Source organism: Scyliorhinus torazame, chromosome 8, assembly GCF_047496885.1.
Source record: "Scyliorhinus torazame isolate Kashiwa2021f chromosome 8, sScyTor2.1, whole genome shotgun sequence".
Lineage (NCBI taxonomy): Eukaryota > Metazoa > Chordata > Chondrichthyes > Carcharhiniformes > Scyliorhinidae > Scyliorhinus > Scyliorhinus torazame.
Window position 1 is genome coordinate 122848725 of NC_092714.1, and position 22802 is coordinate 122871526.

General features: G+C 51.3%; 1 protein-coding gene across 1 annotated transcript in view; it reads left to right on the top strand.

Moving 5' to 3' along the window:
• Nucleotides 1-22802, top strand: part of LOC140428874 (uncharacterized) — a 216318-nt gene that overhangs the window by 126546 nt on the left and 66970 nt on the right. Inside the window, exons 4-6 of the mRNA XM_072515524.1 lie at nt 14937-15047; nt 18322-18369; nt 18699-18737. Coding sequence (XP_072371625.1) covers nt 14937-15047; nt 18322-18369; nt 18699-18737 — 198 coding nt within the window. The remainder of the gene's footprint in view (nt 1-14936; nt 15048-18321; nt 18370-18698; nt 18738-22802) is intronic.

Here is a 22802-nt window from a genome sequence, read left to right on the forward strand (position 1 = left end):
TGCCCGCTTGGTTAAGGGTAGCCGCGAGAGCGACGTCAGAGGCGTCGCTCTCGATCTGGAAGGGGAGGGACTCGTCGATGGCGCGCATCGTGGCCTTTGCGATGTCCGCTTTGATGCGGCTGAAAGCCTGGCAAGCCTCTGTCGACAGCGGGAAAGTCGTGGTCTGTATTAGGGGGCGGGCCTTGTCTGCGTACTGGGGGACCCACTGGGCGTAGTATGAAAAGAACCCCAGGCAGCGTTTCAGGGCTTTTGGGCAGTGCGGGAGGGGAAATTCCATGAGTGCGCGCATACGTTCGGGGTCGGGGCCTATTATCCCATTGCGCACTATGTAGCCCAGAATGGCTAGCCGATCGGTGCTAAAAACGCACTTGTCCTCGTTGTACGTGAGGTTCAAGGCTTTGGCAGTCTGGAGGGATTTTTGGAGGTTGGCGTCGTGGTCCTGCTGATCGTGGCCGCAGATGGTTACATTGTCGAGGTACGGGAACGTGGCCCGTAACCCATGTTGATCAACCATTCGGTCCATTTCCCGTTGGAAGACCGAGACGCCGTTTGTGACGCCAAAAGGGACCCTTAGGAAGTGGTATAATCGCCCGTCTGCCTCGAAGGCTGTGTACTTGCGGTCACTTGGGCGGATGGGGAGCTGATGGTAGGCGGACTTGAGGTCCACGGTGGAGAAGACTTTATACTGGGCAATCCGATTGACCATGTCGGATATGCGGGGGAGAGGGTACGCGTCTAGTTGTGTGTACCTGTTGATGGTCTGGCTATAGTCAATGACCATCCTTTGTTTCTCCCCTGTCTTCACTACTACCACCTGCGCTCTCCAGGGACTATTGCTGGCCTGGATTATGCCCTCCTTTAGTAGCCGCTGGACTTCGGAGCGAATGAAGGTCCGGTCCTGGGCGCTGTACCGTCTGCTCCTAGTGGCGACGGGTTTGCAATCCGGGGTGAGGTTCGCAAACAAGGACGGGGGTTGCACCTTGAGGGTGGCGAGGCCGCAGATAGTGAGTGGGGGTATGGGGCCGCCGAATTTAAACGTAAGGCTCTGTAGGTTACATTGAAAATCTAAGCCCAGCAAGGTGGGGGCACAGAGTTGGGGAAGGACGTTAAGTTTGTAGTTTTTGAATTCCCTCCCCTGTACCGTTAGGGTAACTATGCAGAATCCCTGGATCTGTACGGAGTGGGATCCTGCAGCTAGGCAAATCTTTTGTGCGCTGGGGTAGGTAGTTAAGGAACAGCGTCTTACCGTGTCGGGATGTATAAAACTTTCCGTGCTCCCGGAGTCGACTAGGCATGGCGTCTCGTGGCCGTTAATTAGGACCGTTGTCGTCGTCGTCTGGAGAGTCCGGGGCCGAGTCTGATCGAGTGTAACCGAAGTGAGCCGTGGTTGTAGTAGTGGGGTGGGGTCCGTTGTTGCCGTCCAAGATGGCGTCGGGGGTGGACAAAATGGCCACCCCCATTCGTCGTACAGGTCGGGGGCGGTCCAAGATGGCGGGGCCCCTCCTCCCCTCGTGGTGGTCGGGACCCAAAATGGCGGCGTCTGCGGGTCGCACATTGAGTGCTGGGGGGTCTGGGGGGCGCTAGGACCGCGCGGAGTTCCTGCATTGCGAGCGCCCGGGCCGCGGGCGCTAGGACCGCGCGGAGTTCCTTGGCTGCGAGCGCCAGGGCCGCGGGCGCTAGGACCGCGCGGAGCTCCCTCGCTGGGGACCGCGGTGTTCGGGGCCAAGGCCGGCGGGTCAGTACTGCGAGCGCTGGGACCGTGAGGAGGTCCCTCGCCGGGGACGGAGATCGGGGTCCAGGTAAGCTGTATTGCCGGCGGGTCAGGCGTGGGGCGCGGGACGGGGGTGAGGGCCCAGGTCGGCGGCGCTGGCGGGTCAGGCGTGGGGCGCGGGACGGGGGCGAGGGCCCAGGTCGGCGGCTCCGGCGGGTCAGGCGTGGGGCGCGGGACGGGGGCGAGGGCCCAGGTCGGCGGGTCAGGCGTGGGGCGCGGGACGGGGGCGAGGGCCCAGGTCGGCGGCGCTGGCGGGTCAGGCGTGGGGCGCGGGACGGGGGTGAGGGCCCAGGTCGGCGGCTCCGGCGGGTCAGTCGTGGGGCCGCGAGCGCTGGCACCGCGCGCAGCTCCCTCGCCGGGGACAGCGGTGGTCGGGGTCAAGGTACGTGGCGCCGGCGGGTCGTACATGGGCTGCGGGGAGGGGGGTTGGGGGGCGTAGGCGGCGTGCAGGGCTCCCAGTTCTCCCGGGGCCGCGGTGGTCGGGACCCAAAATGGCGGCGCCTGGGGGTCGCACATGGCGTGCTGGGGGGGTTGGGAGGCATAGACTGCCTGTAGGGCTCCCTGTTCTCCCGGGACGGCGGCGACCACGCGGGACCGGCACACCACCGCATAGTGGCCCTTTTTCCCGCAGCTTTTGCAGATGGCTGCGCGGGCCGGACAGCGTTGTCGGGGGTGCTTCGCCTGGCCGCAGAAATAACAGCGGGCGCCCCCGGTGCGACTCGGCGTTTGGACTGCGCAAGCCTGTGGGGTGTCCGGGGTGGGGGTAGGGGGTTTGCCGCGGCGGGTACGTACGGGGCCCAATGGCCTGCCGCGCGGTCGGGGCCGTAGGCGCGGGTATTACGCGCGGCTACGTCCAGCGAGGCTGCCAGGGCCCGTGCCTCTGAGAGTCCTAGTGACTCTTTTTCTAGAAGTCTTTGGCGGATTTGGGAGGATTGTATACCTGCAACAAAAGCATCGCGCATTAACATGTCCGTGTGTTCGTTTGCGTTCACCGACGGGCAGCTGCAGGCTCGTCCCAAAATCAGCAGCGCGGCGTAGAACTCGTCCATCGATTCTCCGGGAGCTTGCCGTCTCGTCGCGAGCTGGTAGCGAGCGTAGATTTGGTTAACTGGGCGAACGTAGAGACTTCTCAGTGCTGTGAAGGCCGTCTGGAAATCGCGGGTGTCTTCAATGAGGGTGAAAATCTCCGTGCTCACCCTCGAGTGCAGGACCTGCAGTTTTTGTTCATCTGAGACTCGGCCTGTGGTCGATGTGATGTAGGCCTCAAAGCAAGTCTGCCAGTGTTTGAAGGCTGCCGCCGCATTCACTGCGTGGGGGCTGATCCTCAGGCATTCTGGAATGATCCTGAGCTCCATAGTCCTTTTTAGGCACGTTTAATAAATTGTGGCGCACAAAGACTCCATGAGACGAATAGAGTGAAATCGATGAGGCTTTATTAAGCGTGTCTGTTCCCCAGCAGCCCGATAGTAAACTGGCCTGCGGGGGAAGGCACCGGCTTCTTATACTTCGCCTTCAGGGCGGAGCTTGAGGTCAACGGCCAACCAGGACCCGGGATCTGTCAGCCAATGACATTAGGGCTTCCAGTCCCACATGACCCCCAATACATACTACCACACAGGCCAGCAGGAAATTCTGGTGCCACGCCAGTGCAGGGATGCAGCGATGAGGGGGGCTATCATCGGCAAATCCCATTGACAACGGTGGGACGGGTAGAACCGCTGGTGTGCCGCCCACCCTACTGAAAACATACGGTGGGGTGGTCGGTAAACCCCTGTTGATGCCGGGACTGAATCGGTGGACTTCCACAACTACAAAATTGGTGTCAGTCCGATTTGCCGGGGTCGGGATTGCAACTCGAGAGGCTGACAAGCTGAATATGAGCACTCTGCTCCCCACACCCACTCATCCCAGCCAACAAGATGGCAGCATAAAGAGCAACACCCCATTTAAAAGATGCGGAGCTCGCGATCTGCTGGATGCCGTGGCAGAGAGGACCCTGTTCTCCGGGGTGGGAAGGGGGCTACCATCCACCGCTGTACACTGGGCCTGGGCACAGGGGCCAGAGGTCATGAGCGCTGTGGGCCTCACCGCCAGGACCCACCAGCAGTGCTGTGAAAAGCTGCACAACCTCCTCGGGGTGGCCAGGGTGAGTAGGCAGCACCGTGCCACTGGCACTAACTCCCATCCCACACACCTATAATGCCCACAGCCACCCACCCACCTGGAGGGTCACTAAACCCCACCCATCAGCAGTGTGTGCGCACCCCAACCTGCACCTCATACCAGCACCCATACCGCCCGCCATGGCTGGGCGGCCTGGCCACAAAGACCACTAGCTGCCCCCAACTTCTGGGGGTGCTGCATGCATCCAATGGCCTAATATTTTGCCCTCCCTGTCTCCACTCCCACCACCCCCAGAAGAAGGCAGCACATAACCGCAGGGAGAGAGAGAAGCCGCAGAAGGGACCATCGGATCTGCAGCACCTCACTGCAGCAGAGCAGTGGGCACTGGATTTGGTCGGTGGGCCCGGAGAGAGGGCACTTGCTGAGGCGGATGTCGGATTCGGGCAATCAAGTGAGCCCCTGTTGAGTTGCGGTTCCCCATGGCATGTTTTGCACCAGGTCCACACCACCCTCTCACACCCCCTCACCACTGCCACATGACCCCTGCACCACCCCCTCATCACCCACCACTCCAATGAGCGATCCAATCATGCATCATGTCTTGTGTCTTGCAGGATCACCTTGCGACAAGGTGGGCCCTTCTGGTGTCCCCCGCTCCGACACGAACTCCAAGCGGATACCAACAATGAGGCAACGGAGAGTGCCTCAACGCAGCGCGAGGCACTCTGGAGCACCAGTCCAGAGATGACTCTGGCTTCCCGTCACAGCTGTCTCCAACACCCACCACCATCCCAGAGACACTGACCTCGGTTGGGCATGTTAGTGGGGAGGCTCCTGGGACACTATCTGGTGTGCATCACACACGCGCAGCGATACATCAGGTGGAAGTAGGAAGCCCCGAGGGGCGGACTGTTGGAGGGCGGTCCAAACCCAGGGACTTAGATGGGGGTCAGGCTTCTGTAAAGGGTGGTGTCATCGATAATGGAGATGCAGACGCAGAGCCAGGTGTTTGTCACCATCCAGTGCCTACAGGTGCAGTTGGAAGTATCCATCCACCTGTAGGGGTAGGAGGCAGCACCAACCATGCGTGCCACCCAGGCCAAAATTGCACGGGTGGTGTCCTCAGTGGAAGCGTTGGGGGCGAAGGTATCGGACATGGGTCAGGATATCCAAGGTCTGAGGCAATCTATGCGGGCAGTGGCCAGGGCACAGGATAGGGCTGCTCTGTGTCAGGCAACCATGTACCAGAGCCACCTGGACATTGCAGCGGCAGTCCAGAGCTTGGCCCAGCCACAACGGGACATGCCTGAGGTCGTGGATGGCATTACCCGAGCATTGGCTGACCTGAGCCAGTCCCAGAGGAAGATGGCATAGTCACTAGGTGATGTGGCACAGTCACGGGGGGCAGCACAATGCCACAGTGGTTAGCACTGCTGCCTCACAGCGCTAGGGACTTGGGTTCAATTCCAGCCATGGGTAACTGTGTGGAGTTTGCACTTTCTCCCCGTATCCGCGTGGGTTTCCTCCGGTTGCTCTGGCTTCCTGCCACAGTCCAAAGATGCTCAGGTTAAGTGGATTGACCGTGCTAAATTACCCTTAGTGTCCAAAAGGTTAGGTGGGATTACTGGGTTAGACGGACAGGTCGGGTATTCTTTTCAAAGGTCAGAGCAGTCTCGATGGGCTGAATGGCCTCCTTCTGCACTACAGAGATACTATGATTATATGTGTCCCATGGCCGTGAGCATTGAGACCATGGTCGAGCCAGGAGCGAGCCTCCAGAACTGGCAGTGTCAGGTGACGGGAGAGCCCCAGGAGTTAGCTCCGGCCTCATCCCAAGGAGTAGCGGGGTGGACATCGAGCAACCCGAGAGAGAAGGAGGTGATAGAGCCCATACCAGTGACTCCCACAGGGGTGGTGCCAGAACACCACAGCGCCTTGGACTCCTCCCCTCATGTCCCTGGAACATTCGATGGGCAGCGGGGAGAACTGATTGGCACCGAGCCCCCGGGGAAAGGCCGCCAAATAGTAACTTCATTACAGTGTTAATGTAAGCCTACATGTGACAATAAAAATTATCGATGTCACAGGGCGGGAATCAAAGCAGGCCACTGCTATCCCTGATGTACTGCCTGGGGGGTCCACCTAGATGTACCATTGGGTCAGTGAGGCCAGAAAGGCAGACCCCAGTTACGTTGGCATGGGCACAGCACACAGTATAGCGATAGGGGCTGGGGCACAAACCTGTACAAAAATGTTCACCTTTTCGCAATGAACACCTGTTCACAACGTTTCAAGCTGCCTTGGTGCTCTGTCAGAACGGTGTGAGGGATGGGTTGGCTGCAGAGGGGGTGCTAGTGGCAGGGAGAGATGGACGGAATTAGGGGTCAGCTCGAGCCTCCATCCCATTGACCAGGCCCGCTGATACTGCCAACCCAGGGCCCGCACTCTGTAGTGAGGCATGTAGAAACCACGGAGTGGGTTGCAAGGCGGGGGGGGGGGGGGGGGGGGGGGGGGAGCAGGTGAGGTAGTGCAGGGGAGTGGGGAGCGCGTGAGGTGGTGCAGGGAGGGTGTGGTCATGGGAGGGTGTGGTTTACCGGGGTGGGGTGTGGGGATAGGACGGGGAGTCCGTGCCACAGGTCAGGCCCCCTAATCTGTGAACTTGGAGGCATTTCGAACGTCCCGTGCTGCTGACCCAGGAGCATGCGTTGTGCGGCCACCTGCACCTGCCCGTGCTCCATTTCCTGCCCTTTCTCACCCTCTCCCGTACCCTCCTGTTCTAATGAGGCCTGGCGTTCATCCTCCCCCTCCAGCAAGTCACCCCTCTGTTGTGCGGTGTTGTGGAAGACACAGCAGCAGGCCCCTGAGTCAGCCTGTGGCCTCTGGATAGGTGCCATCAGCCACGAGTGCAGCGGATAACCCCTGTCGCCCTGGAGCCACCCCACATCTGGGGGTGCACTTCAAAGAGGTCAGGAAACATTGAGTGTGACAGGAAGAAGGCGTCGTGCACACTGCCTGGGTATCGAGCATGATGTGCAGCTCGTGTTCACACACCAGCTGCACATTCAACGAGTAGTATGCCTTTCAGTTTGATCATAAGCCGGTCCTTTTAGGAGCATGCATCCCTTTGATCACCCCCTGTACCTGGAGCACCCCGGCGATGGCGTTGAACCCCACTGCCTGGGCATTCTGATGGGATCAGTCCACATTGAATTTGATATATTGTGCCAAACGGGCATATCGGCCTCCGTGATGGTGTGGTGCACGTGTGCACCGAGCTCTGTGAGATCCTGGACAGGTCCCCACTCAACTCCTGGAAGGACCCCGTGGTGTAAACATTCAGGGTGACCGTCATCTTGACGGCCACCGGGAGTGGGTGCCCTCCCCCATACCCCTGCGGTTCCGTGTGCTATGATCCAGTTTTGCCGTATGGTTTCCCTGCTCGGCTGGAGTCTTCAACGGCATTTACCGGTCCGGCAGGTTCTCAGATGACAGGCGCTGTCAGTACACACGAGGCCTGATGCAGGGCCTCCTTCCTTCCTCGTCCTCGGCCTGTTCGGCGACATGCTCTTCATCCTCACCGGCTGGCTCCTGTTCCTCTGGGGAAGGCTCTGATGCTGCGGGATCCTCCCCGAGCAGCTCCTGCTCGTACAGATTCAGTGCATCCCCCAGGGCTGTGGTGGCCAGAATGAAGGCTATCATTCCTGGTTGAATTCCGACATCCATCCATTCATCCAGGGGGTGAAAGACAGACATGTTAGCATGGTGCGTACCCCTGTGCCCAGCCAGGTGCACCGAGGCTACAAGATGGCCCTGGCCTGCACTACAGCCCCTGCCCCCACAGTTCCCTCTCCCCCCTTCCCCTCTCCCTCCCTCCTCCCCCATCCCCACGCCCAACAGCGACCGTTCACCCTGGCACTCTGCCCTCCGCCCGCACACCTGGCCCCATCGATGTCCGGCACCATGGGCACCTCTGGCCTCGGCATCCGTCTCTGCCATCAGGGATACTGATGGCTGGCCTTACCCATGCCAGTGGTACACTCCGTGGCCCCCATCCAGTGCCCTCCATTAGGGGCTACTGTTGGTGTCTCCCTTGGGTGCAAAAACAGGCCACGGTGTGCGGTCACCGGGGAGCGTGGCAAAATGGCTGCGGCAATGGTGGTCTGTGCCTGGATAATCCAGTCCCAGGGTGGGTTACCCCGATCCCACAGCCAATCTCCTGGTCACCCCCATCACCTCCCCCCCCCCACTTCCCCCAGCCAGCCCTGCCAGCAGCATACCGGCAGCCCACGGTCATGCCTCTGGGAACATATCTACTTCCTCTCTGGCCCTCAATAGCCATGCACCTGTTTCCCGATTTTTAAAACGACAAGTGAAACTCATCCGTTTGAATTCCTCCTGGTGGAAGCTCAGCATCATGAGGCCTTGGCGAATACCAGGTCAGGCCCGCTAATGATATGGCAACAGTGTCTACTACATCTAAAGATGTGCAGGTTAGGTGGATTGGCCATGATAAATTGCTCTTAGTGTCCAAAATTGCCCATAGTGTTGGTTGGGGTTACTGGGTTATGGGGATAGGGTGGAGATGTTGACATTGGATAGGGTGCTCTTTCCAAGAGCCGGTGCAGACTCGATGGGCCAAATGGCCTCCTTCTGCACTGTAAATTCTATGATATGTTTGACGTAGATTCTCTGCCCAGTCGCGCTTTGCGATTCCGGGATCGCTGGACAGAGAACCTCGCCCAATATTTTTGTGCTCAATACAGCACAGGGCAAGCAGGGTGATAGCAAGACTTATGTTTACACTCACTCAAGGAAGTCGAGGAAGGTAGCCCATTATTGTTAGAAAATAGGGAACTTCAATGTGCCTTAATAAAGGTTTCCTGGTTACATAATAAATGGGGCAACAAGGAATTCACCTGAAACAAGTTTGCACAATGGGTGCTGCTAAATCAGTTGCTCATTGTACATCTTGCCTGATTTTCCATTTCCTATTGACTTCATCAGAGAGGTGAATCTAACAGATGGCCTACTTTGAGACACTGCCAAAGTTTAATAACACTCTCATTGTTCAAATCAAGCTCTTGCATATGCTGTCTATTAAGTAGTTTAAGGTGAGGGATAATATGACTGTGCAGAATTTTAAGTCAAATGTCTGGGCAAACACAGTTAAAAATTGTACATGGGGAAATTTCAGCTCTTGAATGTACTTTGTAGATAGGCAGGTATGATGAGAAAATGGAATTCAGAACTAACAAAGAGTACACGTTTAAAAAGATTTCTTCAATCCTCCTTATAAATGCTCTTATTTCAAATCTCTATGTTCAAATATTGAAATATCAAATAGCTTGTAACTAATGTTTTCTACGAGCATGGCAATTGTATTAATCTCTCATAAGAAGTGACTCTTTATCCTGTCTCACTGTCTCTTCCCAGTTTTTAGCAAGGTCAATCCATAATTCCTCTGGGCTATTAACCACACGAGGGTCAAGAAGCATATATTGCTGTTGTGGTTTTCAGAGAATTCTCATGCTTTATTTTTAAGTTTTATGCAAATAGAATCTGAAATTGATATATTTTTAAGGCTGTGCCTTTGTGTTACCATTCCATTAATGGTGTCTCCTCCCCAGGCGGGGTCATTATTACATACAGCAGGTGTCTGATTTTCGCTGTTTGCCCTTGATTACCAGGTCTGATCTTCCGCGATCACTTCTGGCAGGCAACTCTCCAGGCACCTTGCCAGTGTTTTCGCCAGGACTTTAGCGTTAGTATTTAAAAGAGAGATGGGTCTGGATGATCCACACTCCACTGGGAATTTGTCTTTTTTAGGGGTCAGTGAGATCGAGGCCTAGGCCAGCATGTGGGGCAGGAACCCCTTTGACTTGAAAATCACCCACAAATGTGGGACCAGCGCTGTTGCAAATTTTTTGTAAAAGTCTACCGGGAACCCATCTAGCCCTAGCGCCTACCTTGACTGCATAGAATTTATGTATTCCATTACCCCGTGGAGCCCGAGCAGTGCTTCCAGCCCCTGTTTCTTGTCTTCCCCCACCGCTGGTATATCCGGTCCATCAAGGAACTGTTTCATCCCCGCGTCCCCCTCCGGGGGTTTGTAGGTGTACAGGCCTCGGTAAAAGTTTGCAACGGTCTTGTTAATCTTGTTTGGGGCCACAACCATCCTACCGTTCCTGTCCCTGACTTGTACTATTTCTTTTGCGGCAGCTTGCTTCCATAGTTAGTGCTCCAGAATACGGCTCGCCTTGTCTCCGTGTTTGTAAAAGCCCCCCTGCGAGTGGCGGAGCTGGTGTACTGTTTTCCTTGTGAACGGGAGCAGATCAAATTCCATCTGCAGCTTTTTCCTCTCCGTCACAAGTTCCATGGTTGGGGCTGTGGAGTACTCCCAGTCCAACTCAATATGGAGTTAATCAGCCGCTGCTTGGTTGCCCTTTCCTTCCTGTCCCTAAAGGCCTAATAAGCTATGATTTTGCCTCAGTTCAATACCTTCAGTACTTCCCAGAACGTGGAAGGTGGGACCTCCCCGTTCGGGTTGCAGGTTACATAATTGTCGATGGCTTGGGATTTTTTTACAGAATTCCTCGCGTCCATGTAATGAGGCGCATGGTCGGCGATCGCTATTGTGGGGTATTTGATCTAAAATGGAGAATTCTATGCCTGAGTAGCCCTTGTGTATGTGGGAGAGGAAGGAGAATTATTCTTCCCTCGGGTGATTGAACCGCCATGGGTCAAACGCCTCAAATACTTCCAGTGGTAACGAATTCCACAAGTACCACTCTCTGGGTAAAGAGGTTTCTCCTTACCTCTGGCCTAAATGGTCTACCTCGGATCCTCAGACTGTGACCTCACCATCAGGAACATCCTTCTTGCATCTACCCTGTTAGAATTTTACAGATTTGGATGCGATTCCTCCCTCAGTCTTCTGAACTCCAGTGAACACAATCCTAACCGATTCAATCTCTCCAGCACACAATTATAGTCACCTCTCCATGATGAGTCGGTGGGTGTCTAGGTCAAGGATTTCAACCACTGTTTTCTTGACAAACTCTGTGTCGTCCCAGTATGGAGCATATTTCTTTACCAGAACTCCCAGGGCCCCTTCTGGGGTCCCAATGAACATAACGAATCACCACCACCACCCCCCTCCCCTCCCCCGAGGTCCGTCACTGTATTCATCGCCGTGAATGCTACCATCCTGTCAACTAGTATGGCCACCACCTTGCCCTAGTGTCGGAGCACACCTGAAACGTTAGTCTCAGCCAGTTCATCTTTCCCCGCAGTTGATCCCTCATAGGTGCATCTCTTGTAGGAAGGATACATCCACCCTTCAGCTTTTGAAATGGGTGAGGACTCTGGATCTTTTCATCGGCCTGTTGAGGCCTCTCACATTCCATGTAGCTCTCCTAATGGGGGTTTCTGCCCCAACCCCCCTCTCACTATGGGATCAGCCAGACTCACCATTTGGACCTGGTACTGTTTACCCGGGCATGTCCTCGCTCTCAGACCCCTGCTTTCCGCTCTGGCTCTCTCTACCCGTGTGCTCCCCCCTCCTTGTCTGCCCCCCTCCTTTGACTTTATCCCCCTCTCTGCACCCCCCCCCCCCCCCTGTTCGCTCCCCTCTTGCTTTTTGTTTCCCCTGAACATCTGCGTTCCCACCGCCTCCCCTCCTGGGAGTTGCGCCACAGCCTCCCCCTTCTCTGTCCCTCCGTACACCAACCTGTTCGCTAATGTAGCGGCTCCCAAAGATCAGATTTCCCGTTCTTATCCCCATCTAAGTCACTCGCCCTTTCCCCCCCCCCCCCTAACTCCACAACCCATGATATGGTTGCCCCTGCCCCTTTTGAATCCTTGAAGCCTGCGTCTAGACCATTGCCTTTTACTGTTGTTTCCCCAGTTCATTTTCCTGAACAAACTTTTTGCCTCTGCCGGGGAGTTGAGGTCGTATTTCTTGCCCTGATAAGTGACCCATAGTTGGATGGGGTAGAGCATGCCAAACCACACCTTCCTCTTGAACAGTAAGAATTTCGCAAACATTAGATTTTGCCTGCCGTTTACCCAGATCTGCTCCAATATCCTGATCCAAGCAGATGGAATGTCCTTCCCACTTGCATGCCCTCTGTTTTCCTCCCACCTCAGGATCCGCTCTTTGTCCAGGTACATATGGAGCTTCACAATCATCGCCCGCCATGGTTCCCCAGCCTTGGGCCAATGCTGGAGTGACCTGTGTGTGCGGTCAACCTCCAGGGATTTGGTGAAGCCCTCCTCACCAACCAACTTCCCAAGCATCACTGCTATGTACTCTGTGGAGTTCCTTCCCTCCGTGCCCTCCGGCAGCCCCACGATCCGCATGTTTTGCTGGTGCGATCTGCTCTCTTGGACGTCTCAGCCTTTTCTCTCAGCCCTCTCTGAGTCCTGACCAACCTCGTCACCTCGCCTTCAAGTGCCGCGATCCGGTCATCCTGGTCCCAGGCAGCTTTTTTGAGGTCTCGCGTCCTTACCTCTTGGGCCTCAAGTCTCTGCTCCATTTTGTCCATTGCCTGCTTCATAGGGGCCATTGCGGCCTCGACTGTCACCCCCAAGGCAGCCATGAGGGCCTCCTTCGTTGCCTCTCTGTGTATCTGAAACATGGACGTGTTGAAGCCCATCATTTTTTCCATCAGCACCTGGGTCTGCACTGGAGATTCTGTGGGCTCAGCCTTCGCCAGTTCCGTGTCGCCACGCGGGCCTCCCTGCTCCGAGGTCGAAGTAATAATAATAATCTTTATTAGTGTCACAAATAGACTTACATGACACTGCAATGAAGTTACTGTGAAAGTATGCCCCTCCTCACGTTTGCTGATCTTGCCCCTGGGTTGCTGGTTCCTCAATCTTCTGGCTGGCACTGCGGCTGATGGGGCATTGGTTTAGGAGAATTTCCTGTCCTTTTGGTGCCTGTTTGTTGGGGTTAGAGGGCCTCAATCAAAGTTCCATGAGACTGCTCACATGGCTGCCACCAGAAGCCCTTGAAGCTGAATTTAACCTGTTGGAAACTGTTGGGAAATGTTGGAAACCATTGAACACAGTTGGCCACCTTTGAGCACTATTGAAATGTTGGAAACTGTTGGAAACTATTGGAAACTGTTAGATGGTGTTGAACTGTTGGACTTTGTTGGATTGTTGGGCTTTAAATTTTTTTTAAAAAAATAATCGTTATTGTTACAAGTAGGCTTATATTAACACTGCAATTAAGTTACTGTGAAAAGTCCCTAGTCGCCACATTCTGGCACCTGTTTGGGTACACTGAGGGAGAATTCAGAATGTCCAATTCACCTAACAGCACGTCTTTCAGGACTTGTGGGAGGAAACTGGAGCACCCGGAGGAAACCCACGCAGACACGGGGAGTACATGCAGACTCTGCTCAGACAGTGACCCAAGCCAGGAATCGAACCTGGGACCATGGCGCTGTGAAGCAACAGTGCTAAACCACTGTGCTACTGGGCTTCGTTGCATAGTTGGATTAAAACATAAGCCATAAGGAATAGATACAGGAGTGGGCCATTCAGCACCTTGAGCCTGCTTCGTACTTCAATAAAAACATGGCCAAACCTCAACTCCACCTCCCAGACCCATCTGCAGATTCTTTGATTCACTTAGTGCACAAAATACTATTGCCGTCAGTCTTGATAGTTGGACGTGATCAGATTGTTGGACAGTAAAAAATCGTTGTGAGATTATTGCGTATTATTTTAATTGTTCAAGATTGTTGGATTGCTAGTTACAGTTAGGTAACTGGGCACAATTAAATTTTTGGGCTTTGTTGGGTCACTGAACATTGTTGGACTGTTAGATACTCAGATTGTTGAGAAGTTGAGTGTGGCACTGTGTGGGAATTTTGTATAGAAAGTGGTTGTGTTAAGAGGCCGTGAACAAGCAAGAGGGGTTGAGGGTGAAAATCTTTGTGGATTGTTGGTCACTGTTGGATGGTTCTATTTTATTGTTTGTTGATGATGTTAGATGGTTGAACACTTGGTCAATTGGATGTTGTTGTAATATTGGGACTTTTTGAACAGTTACAAAATGTTTTCAGGGAGAAACCACCCATGATTCTCTGTTGCTTCCAAGGAGGTTTTAGTGAAGGAGGTGTGGTGAAGGAGGAGACACTCTTCCCCAGAAAAGCAAAAAAGTTGTTCCAGGCTAGGATGAAGCAGCTGAAGACAAAGATATTTGAAACATCAGTACTTCTAGCATCACCCTGAACAGGTAGCTTCATTACAGAGAGAGGTTCTATGATAAAAGGTTTTACACAGGCGAGTATATTTCTTAAATTTTCCTCATCACTGAAATGGCACTTCACAACACTCTCTCGCCCATTCCCCTACCACTTCCATTAATTTGATCCTCTTGATTACATCACACCAAAATATCTCTTTTGCTAATCACAAGCACATTCACCTCTTTCTTTCCTTTCTTCACCCACATGTATTATAACTTGCACAATCACAACTCCTCCCAGTACTCCTCCCTCACTTAACAATACACACAGTTCCATTTATACTTTAAGACCTCCACATCCTCAATCCATTTTGCTGCTTCTCCCCCTCTCAATGCGACCACTTTCTATACAAACTTCTTACATAGCTCCACTCAACTTCTCAACACGCACCCACAAGCCTCTCTGGCTGCAGAAACAAAAATGACACAAAACATTTATGAGCCTGGAGGCCCTGGAGTTGTGAGTTCTTGCAGGAAGCCAGCAGACACATGATCGACTGAAGGTCTCCTTCTGTGACGCCATCATTTCCGTGTTCCTCTGATTCTATCTCATTGCCCAGGCCCAAGCAAAGCAGGAAGCCTGTATTTCAGTGGCCCAGACAGATCCAACGCATTCGGGAGTGGGTGCAGAGCAGGCTGCCTGCAGAATGTATTACAATTCTCCTCAGCATGGATGCAGCAAGCTACCCATCCTTAAACTGTTCTCAAGAATGTTGCCTTCTAATGTCGTTTGTCTGTGTCCCATCCTAAGTCATGTTCCTCTTTCCTTTCCTCCAGCCTCATCTCAGCTGAAAGTTACTTTGAGCGATAGCACAGAAGGAACAGATGACGACAACAGTGGAACCAGTGATGAAGGAGCAGCACCGCCAAGCACTACATCCTTCCTAGGTACCAGCTCAGACATTCCCGGCCCACAGGGATTAGATAATAGGTTTGAGGGGTCTGCACATTGTGAGTCTCAGCACATCATTGAAGAGCAGCAAGTACTGGTGGTATGGATTGCCCAGGGGACAGTGCACTAAATGGTGCAGACCTCTCCCAGCTTTGCTCAGCGGGTTATATATGACAATCATGAGGCTCAACCAGGGTAAAAAAAGACACTGGCATCACACAAACAGGTACATGAATTATTGGAAAATCTTCCAATGAATCTCACTACTAAGGCCCCACTGGAGAGTGGTTCACTTCCGTTATGTCGGCAACTCACATGGCATCTGCATTCTACCTTGCTTGTACATTTTGCAGTTTTGATGGAAGCACAGATGTAGGGGACACATACCCACTTTGAATGCAACATGTCAAACACGGACAGAGTCATATCCAGATTGGTGGACTGAATAATCAGGGTCTTTGAACGAGGCTCCGGCAGCGGGGTTCTCTGTTCTGCCGGCAGCGCTCCGCCGCCTGTGGCTTTCCCTGTGGCATGGGGTGGCCACAATGGGAAATCGTATTGGCCAGTGGCAGGAACTGAGAATCCCTCTGCTGGCAACGGCATGCCGCCAAGGAACACATGGTTGGGGAGGCAGTGAATTCACCCCACTGAACTTCTAAAATCTGCTTTCTTGCAGATCAATTCCAATGTGAAAACAGATTGCAGGAAATAAGTGGCTCCCCCAAAGATGGTGGTAGTGATACGATTTCAAGATGTCAGAGCATCTACTCCTTCATTTGCACACCTCCACTGTCCTGTCTTACCCTGTCTCCAGCAACACCAGCCCGATATCAATCCCATCATTGTGCCAGCAAGTCAGCTGGACCAATAGACTGTCCCACCAGCACCTGAGGAGCAGTGGTCCAGTTGTAATACATTCTGGGCCTTCACAGGCTTGAGCATCTAGAATACACCCATCCTAAATGTCTTACAACATGACACACAGCAGTCTTTCACCTTTTCAGAGTATCATTGCAGTGGTAGACTTTGAAAATTTTCTTTTCGCTGAAGCCCAATTGAAACCCCGTTGAGGATTTGAATGAGAGATATATTCAAGGTCTTGATATTAAATTAATCAATGTTCTTACTTACAGCACTTTGGCCAACAGTACACAGTGGCATAGTCAGCGTTCTCAATATATATTTGCTATAGGAGGCATTGGAATGATGTCAATGTTCTGGAAAAAGGGCAGGTGAAGGAGGCACCAGTCTCCTTTGTAAACGATTATGTGGAATGAGCAGGTTAACAGTATCTCTTGCTGCAAGGCATTGAGCTGATCCTCCCCTATTGCTTTCTCCTCTCTATCCTTACTTTCATTGCCTCACAAGGCATCATGCTAGTACTTCGTCTCTTCCAGCTGGCCGGCTATTTGCAGAAATTCACATGATGCCCTTTCTTTGATTAGCCACTAGATGCAAATCGATGGAGTGATACTTTTCTAATGTTGAATACTTCAAGCTAATGATCTACCCTGGTGGGAACACATGTGCAGTCAATGTATTCCTGCAAATAATGGAATCTCGCCACAGTTGTAAATGCTGAGCTCCTTTTGCCCACTGTTGAGACTAGTGGGAATGGCGATGTATTTGTCAGTTGTGGAAAAGAATGCATCAGCGCCTGTTTGATGCAAACTGGCCCATGTGAATGATGTTCCTTGCGGAGCACTGGATAGAGCCATCATTGAAGAAACTAAGAGCTGTGGGTACTTTACGAGGCACCAACAGTTGCATGGCCCCCTTGATCAGTAGACAGCAGGCAACCTTGGAGGAACTTCCAAATGCCTTGGTCAGAATGCCTGAGGATCCATTGCTGTTTTTCTGAGTTTGCTGCTATGGATGTCATGTTTCCTACATCACAAAGTGCTGAAACACTTCAAAAGTACTTCATTAGCTGAAGAAATCCTTTGGACATCTGGGGCAGGATTTTCCGACCCACCCCCGGGTCGGAGAGTTGCCGGGGGTGGCGTGAATCACACCCCGTTGCTCCGATGCTGGCTGCCAAATTCTCCGGTGCCAGTTTTTGGGTGGGGGCGGAGATCACGCTGCGCTGGTCGGGGGCCGTTGGCAGCGCCCCCCCCCCCGGAAATTCTCCGGGTCCTGATGGGCCGAGCGGCCGCCCGTTTGCAGCCAGTCCCACCGGCGTGAAATGTACATGGTCCACCCCAACGGGACCTGGCTTAGAGGGTGGCTAGCAGAGTCTTCGGGGGGCGCGGGGGGATCTGGCCCGGGGGAGGTGGGAGGGGGCACGGTGGCCTGGCCCGTGATTGGGGCCCACCGATCCATGGGCGAGCCTGTGCCGTGGGCGCACTCTTTTCCTCCGCGCTGGCCTCTGTAGGGCTCTGCCATGGGGAGAAGAAACCCCCTGCGCATGCACAGGAAACACGGTGGCTGTTCTGCGCATGTGCCAACTCGCACTGGCCAATGGCGGCCCTTTGGCGCCAGTTCCAAGCCCTCCAGCGCCAACCTAGCCCCCGGAAGTGTGCAGGATTCCGGAGCTTCCGGGTGGCCCGACGCCGGCGTGGTTTGCGCCGCTCTTGGCGCCGGCGCCTGGTGGTCAAGAAAAATGCCATACAAATGAAAGTTATTTCTTGGACACTGTTATATTCCTATCCCACTTCTATGTGTAGATGCTGCAGAAGTGTCAGTCGTCTTGGTTTCTGTCGAACCATCTATTCAGCTCATCTTGTCTTCAAATAGGCGCTTCCATCAGTTATGGATTGAGGATGAAAGCTCGTCCACCTGAGATAGAATGTACATGTGTGAAAGAAGGAGACGAGCTAACAAAACCTCTGAGCATTATGTTAAAATCATTGTTAAAGCTTGATTCTGGTTATATGGGTGAGCATGTATAAGATCCACTTAAAATCATAAACATACCCCGATATTTGAATGAAAAAATAAAAATGGTTGAATATGGTCTCAACCAGCCTCATTGGTTAATTATGAGCAAGCCCATAGAGATTATAATCAAGTAAACCATTGGCTTATGGCCTGACTCACATGTTGATAATATTGATTGATTTTGTTTCAAAGAAACGGACTAATTTGAATCAGCATGGCCAATACTGAGGGAACTGAAAGATCTTTGTGAAAGGGATCCCTTTCGTCCTGTCTGGATTTCTCAGGGATTTTCAGAAAACATGTGTAACTTTTAAGCATAATTAATTGTTTTTTCTGTTTAATGTGAAAAGTTGATCTTATCTGATTTAATATCTTGTACACCTTTTACAGGCACTACTTCTGTCAATGTTACAACATCTTCTCTATCAAGCACAACAGGTAGTGGAAATATGATTTTTGAGAATATAGTGATTTAAGGTTCGCTGCTTAAAACCAGAGCTGCTGGGACGATGTTCCATTGAAGCCAATCTCAACTGCATGAATTGTGAAAGCGCCACATTGAGGTTGGATGCCTCTTGGATGTGTAGAGCTATGATCATATCCTTTATTTGCTATAATATCCCGCACTGTTCAAGCTCTTACCATCAAGCTTGTGGTCACCTTATAATTGCATTTTTCCAGCTTGATGACATTGTGAACCAAGGGTCCAAGCCCTTAATAACAAAATACTCATGCAACTGACTTATCCGCTTGTAATCTATTTACAGGGAATCCCTTCACCATTATCACCACTGCATCTGTGACAGGTAATTGCAAATACTTGGCGTACATTAATGGACTAAGTTTTTATTTTTATTTCTACGACTGCATGAATTTCCATGTTTTTCTTCGCATCCTTGTTACAATGCTCATAGAGACCGATAACTTTTAAGAGACATGGGGCAGGGTTTTTGGATGGCAGGATTTCCCGGCCTGTTCCATGGAGTGTTAATTAGCTGGAGCTGGAACATCACTTGGTTGGAAGTCCTGTCTCAGAGAGCTTCCAGCAAATCTGATTGGCTGGCAGCCCTGTAGTTCGAGCAATGGCCCAGAACTGGGGCTATGAGCAGTCTCCAGATTCAGAGTCCCTAAGTCCAGGCCAGATAAGTGAGGATGGCCTTACGACAAGGTGAGGCCTGGGGAGGTAGAGTGAGCGGTCTTGATAGAGCGAACGGCAGGGGAGGAGGAGGGGGGGGAGGGGGGGGAAAGGGGTAGGAGCTGTGGTGGGGGGGAAGGTCTAGCTGGGGTGGGGGCACGCAAAATGTAGAGGAGTTTGTTGAGGGATAGACGATTCCCTATGGCTCCCTTCACTTCCTGCCTGAAGCGAGAGCAGGGTGAGACCGGCCTCAAAATTGAGACTGGATAGGAAATAATCCTTAAGTGGTCATTAATTGCATGCTTAAGAGCCTCAATTGAGTCAAAAGTGGGCAGGTTGATCTAGGCCTCGCCTATTACACAGAGGTGTGAACATAGCCCGGTCTATCACATGAAACCACCTCCCATCCATTGACTCTGTCTGCACCTCCCGCTGCCTTGTGAAAGTGGACAGCATTATCAAAGACCCCTCCCACCCGGATTGTTCTCGCTGCCAACCTCTTCCATCGGGCAGGAGAGATACAAAAGTCTGAGAACACGCACCAATAGATTCAATAACAGCTTCTTTCCCATTGTTACCAGACTCATGAATGACCCTCTTATGGACTGCACTTATCTCTTCACACATCTTTTCTACTGAGTAGTACTACACTCCGTGTACTTCACCTAATGCCTATGGATTTAAATTGTGTATTGATCGTATGTCCTATGTGTTTCATGTATGGAACGATCTGTCTTGACTACGCAGAACAATACTTTTCACCGTACCTCAGTACACATGATAAAAAATCTAAATTTCAGACTGATCATGGTGAGAGAACAGTAAGAATCATAATAATACAGACAAACTAGTGACACAAATAAAGATAGATGGGTGTGAAATCTAATGGCTCTTGCAGAGACACGTTTACCAAGTGACCAGGTGTGGGAAATAAATATTCCGGACTACACAACATCTTGAAAAGACAGGCAGAATGATAATGGAAAAGTGACCTGGATACTGAAAGATTATTGAAGGTCAGAAGTAATAAAATGATTTTGGTTCAGAAGATCAAGAAGTAGAGAGTATGGGTAAAGATTAGGAACACCAATGGTCAAGAAAACACTGGTGAGTGTAGCTTTCGGCCCACTTAAATATAGCTGTATCATTGGATGGAGCATTAAGCACAAAATGATTGGAGTTTGTAACAAAGACCTGTCTTCCAGCGGTGGAGGCAGCTCGCCATTGGCTGGCTTCTGGTATTTTGCGTGAATAGTCCATCCCACTGCCGGGAAATGCGCCATGTTGGGTCAATTCCAGCCGGGGGAAGCACCAGAAAATCCCGCCCAAAGTAATAATCCTGGGGATTTCAATCTTCATGTAGGCTGAACAAAACAATTGGCAAAAGTAGACTGAATGATTTTATGGCAGTTTTCCAGAACGATATTTTTTGGAACAAATAAGGGCAAAGCCATTTTAGATCTAGAGCGGGATTTACTAACCACACCACCGCGTGTTTTACGGCGGGGGAGGCGGCCTGCCAGTGGGATGTACCGGTCCTGCCATTGTCAATGGGAGCACCCCACATGGCTGGGAAACCCGTGCTCCAGCATGGGACAGGAATTTCCCACCAGAGTGACCAACCAGTAAATCCCGCCCCATTATTGTACAAGGAGACCAGGGTAATTAGTCGTCTCAAAATAATAGATTCGCTTGAATCTTAACCTTAAACAAAGGGAAGTAGGGAAGGCCTTGGAGTAGTGGTATTGTCACTGGACTAGTGATCCAGAGACCCAGGGTAATGCTCTGGGGAACTTGCTGTGGGGACCTGAATTTGAATCCCACCACAGCAGATGGTGAAATTTGAATTTGCTACAAATCTGGAATTAGATTCTAATGATATCTGTGAATCCATTGTCAATTGTTGTAAAAACCCATCTGGTTCCCTCATGTTCTTCTGGGAAGGAAATCTGCCTTCCTTACCTGGTCTGGCCTACATGTGACTCCAGAGCCCCAGCAATGTGGTTGGCTTTTAACTTCCCTCTGAAACGACCTTGCAAGTCCCTCGGGGAATCTGGGATGGGCAATAAATGCTGGCCCTGCCAGTGACACCCAGTGGTAAGAATAAAAATAAAAATCGGTATGAGGGGGGAGATGTGCATGTTGTTTAGGTTAACAGACTAAAAACCATGGTGATGAATGAACAGTGGGAATATTTAAATAAATTATTCAAAATGTTCAACAAAATATACTCCATTTAAAAAAATGGTGGGAATGATCCATTTGTGTCCTACAAGGGAAGTTAAAGATAGTACTAGGGAAGTTAAAGATAGTAGGTTAAGTGAAGCGGTTCATATTGCTGTGTATTATAGCAGTAAGCCTTCAGTGATAGGTAGGTTTTGAAACTTGCTAATGATGACTGGAAAGTTGATAAAAAGGGAGCAAATAGGATATGAGAGTCTCATAACCAGGGATAATAATAATCAATAATCTTTATTAGTGTCACAAGTACACTTACATTAACATTGCAATAAAGTTACTGTGAAAATCTCCTAGTCGCCATACTCTGGCGCCTGTTCGGGTACACTGAGGGAGAATTCAGAATGTCCAATTCACCTAACAGCACATCTTTCAGTACTTTTGGGAGGAAACTGGAGCACCCGGAGGAAACCCACGCAGACAGTGACCCAAGCCGGGAATTGAACCTGGGACCCTGGCGCTGTGAAGCAACAGTTCTAACTATTGTGCTACCGTGCCGGATATAAGAACCAATTGCAAGAGCTTTTATGATCAAATGAAAAGAAGAGTAGCTAAAGTAAGCGTTCCTGCTGTTAAAGCAGAGACAAGGAAATTATCATGGGGAATGAGGAAATGGCAGACATTAAACAATTCATTTTTGTGGACACAGTAGAAGATACAAATATATACCAGAAATAAAGGGACAAATAAGAATGAAGAACTTAAGGCAGTTAATGCCAGCAGAGGAAAATAAGTTGAGAAACTTAAGGGACTGAACGCTGATAAGCCCCAGGGCCTGGTGCCTTACATATAGAATTCTAAACAAGGTAGCTGCAGAGAGAATTGGATGCAGTGGTTATGATTAAATTGCCTGAATTCTAGAAAACTCCCAATGGATTGGAAATTATCAATTATAACCCTACTGTTCAATAAAGGAGGGAGGCGGACAATGGGAAAATATAGGCCAGTTAGCTTAATATCGTTTGGAAAATTCTGTAATCTATCAAAGAAGCTGTGACAGTGTATTTAGAGAATCATAACACAGAGGGTAATAACTGAGAAACAGCATAAATAAGTGTAAACCCAGCTCATTATAATATATTACGATAAATAATCAAAGTAGAATAGGGAAGTAAAGTTAGCCGAAGGGAGGTAAGTAAATAGTCTTCTTATATAGCTTATGTTTTGTTCAAAGGGAGTAAATAAGGAGCTTAAGGCTAGTCGTGGCAAGAGAGTTTGCACCTGTGATATATTCCTCATGCACTATGTGGCAAATCATGCATGCTTTAATTGTCCCTGGTGAGCACATATGCAGGAAGTGTGTCCCACTGCAACTACTGACTAATCTAATTTCTGATGGTGGATTCATTGGAGCATCTGCGATGCTGAGCAGGTCATGGATAGCACGTTCAGTGAGGTGGTCACACCACTGAACAGGCAGAAAGGGCATGGGTGACCACCAGGCAGAGATGGGGAAGGCAGGCAGTGTAGGAGTTCCCTGTGGCCATTCCCCTTTCCA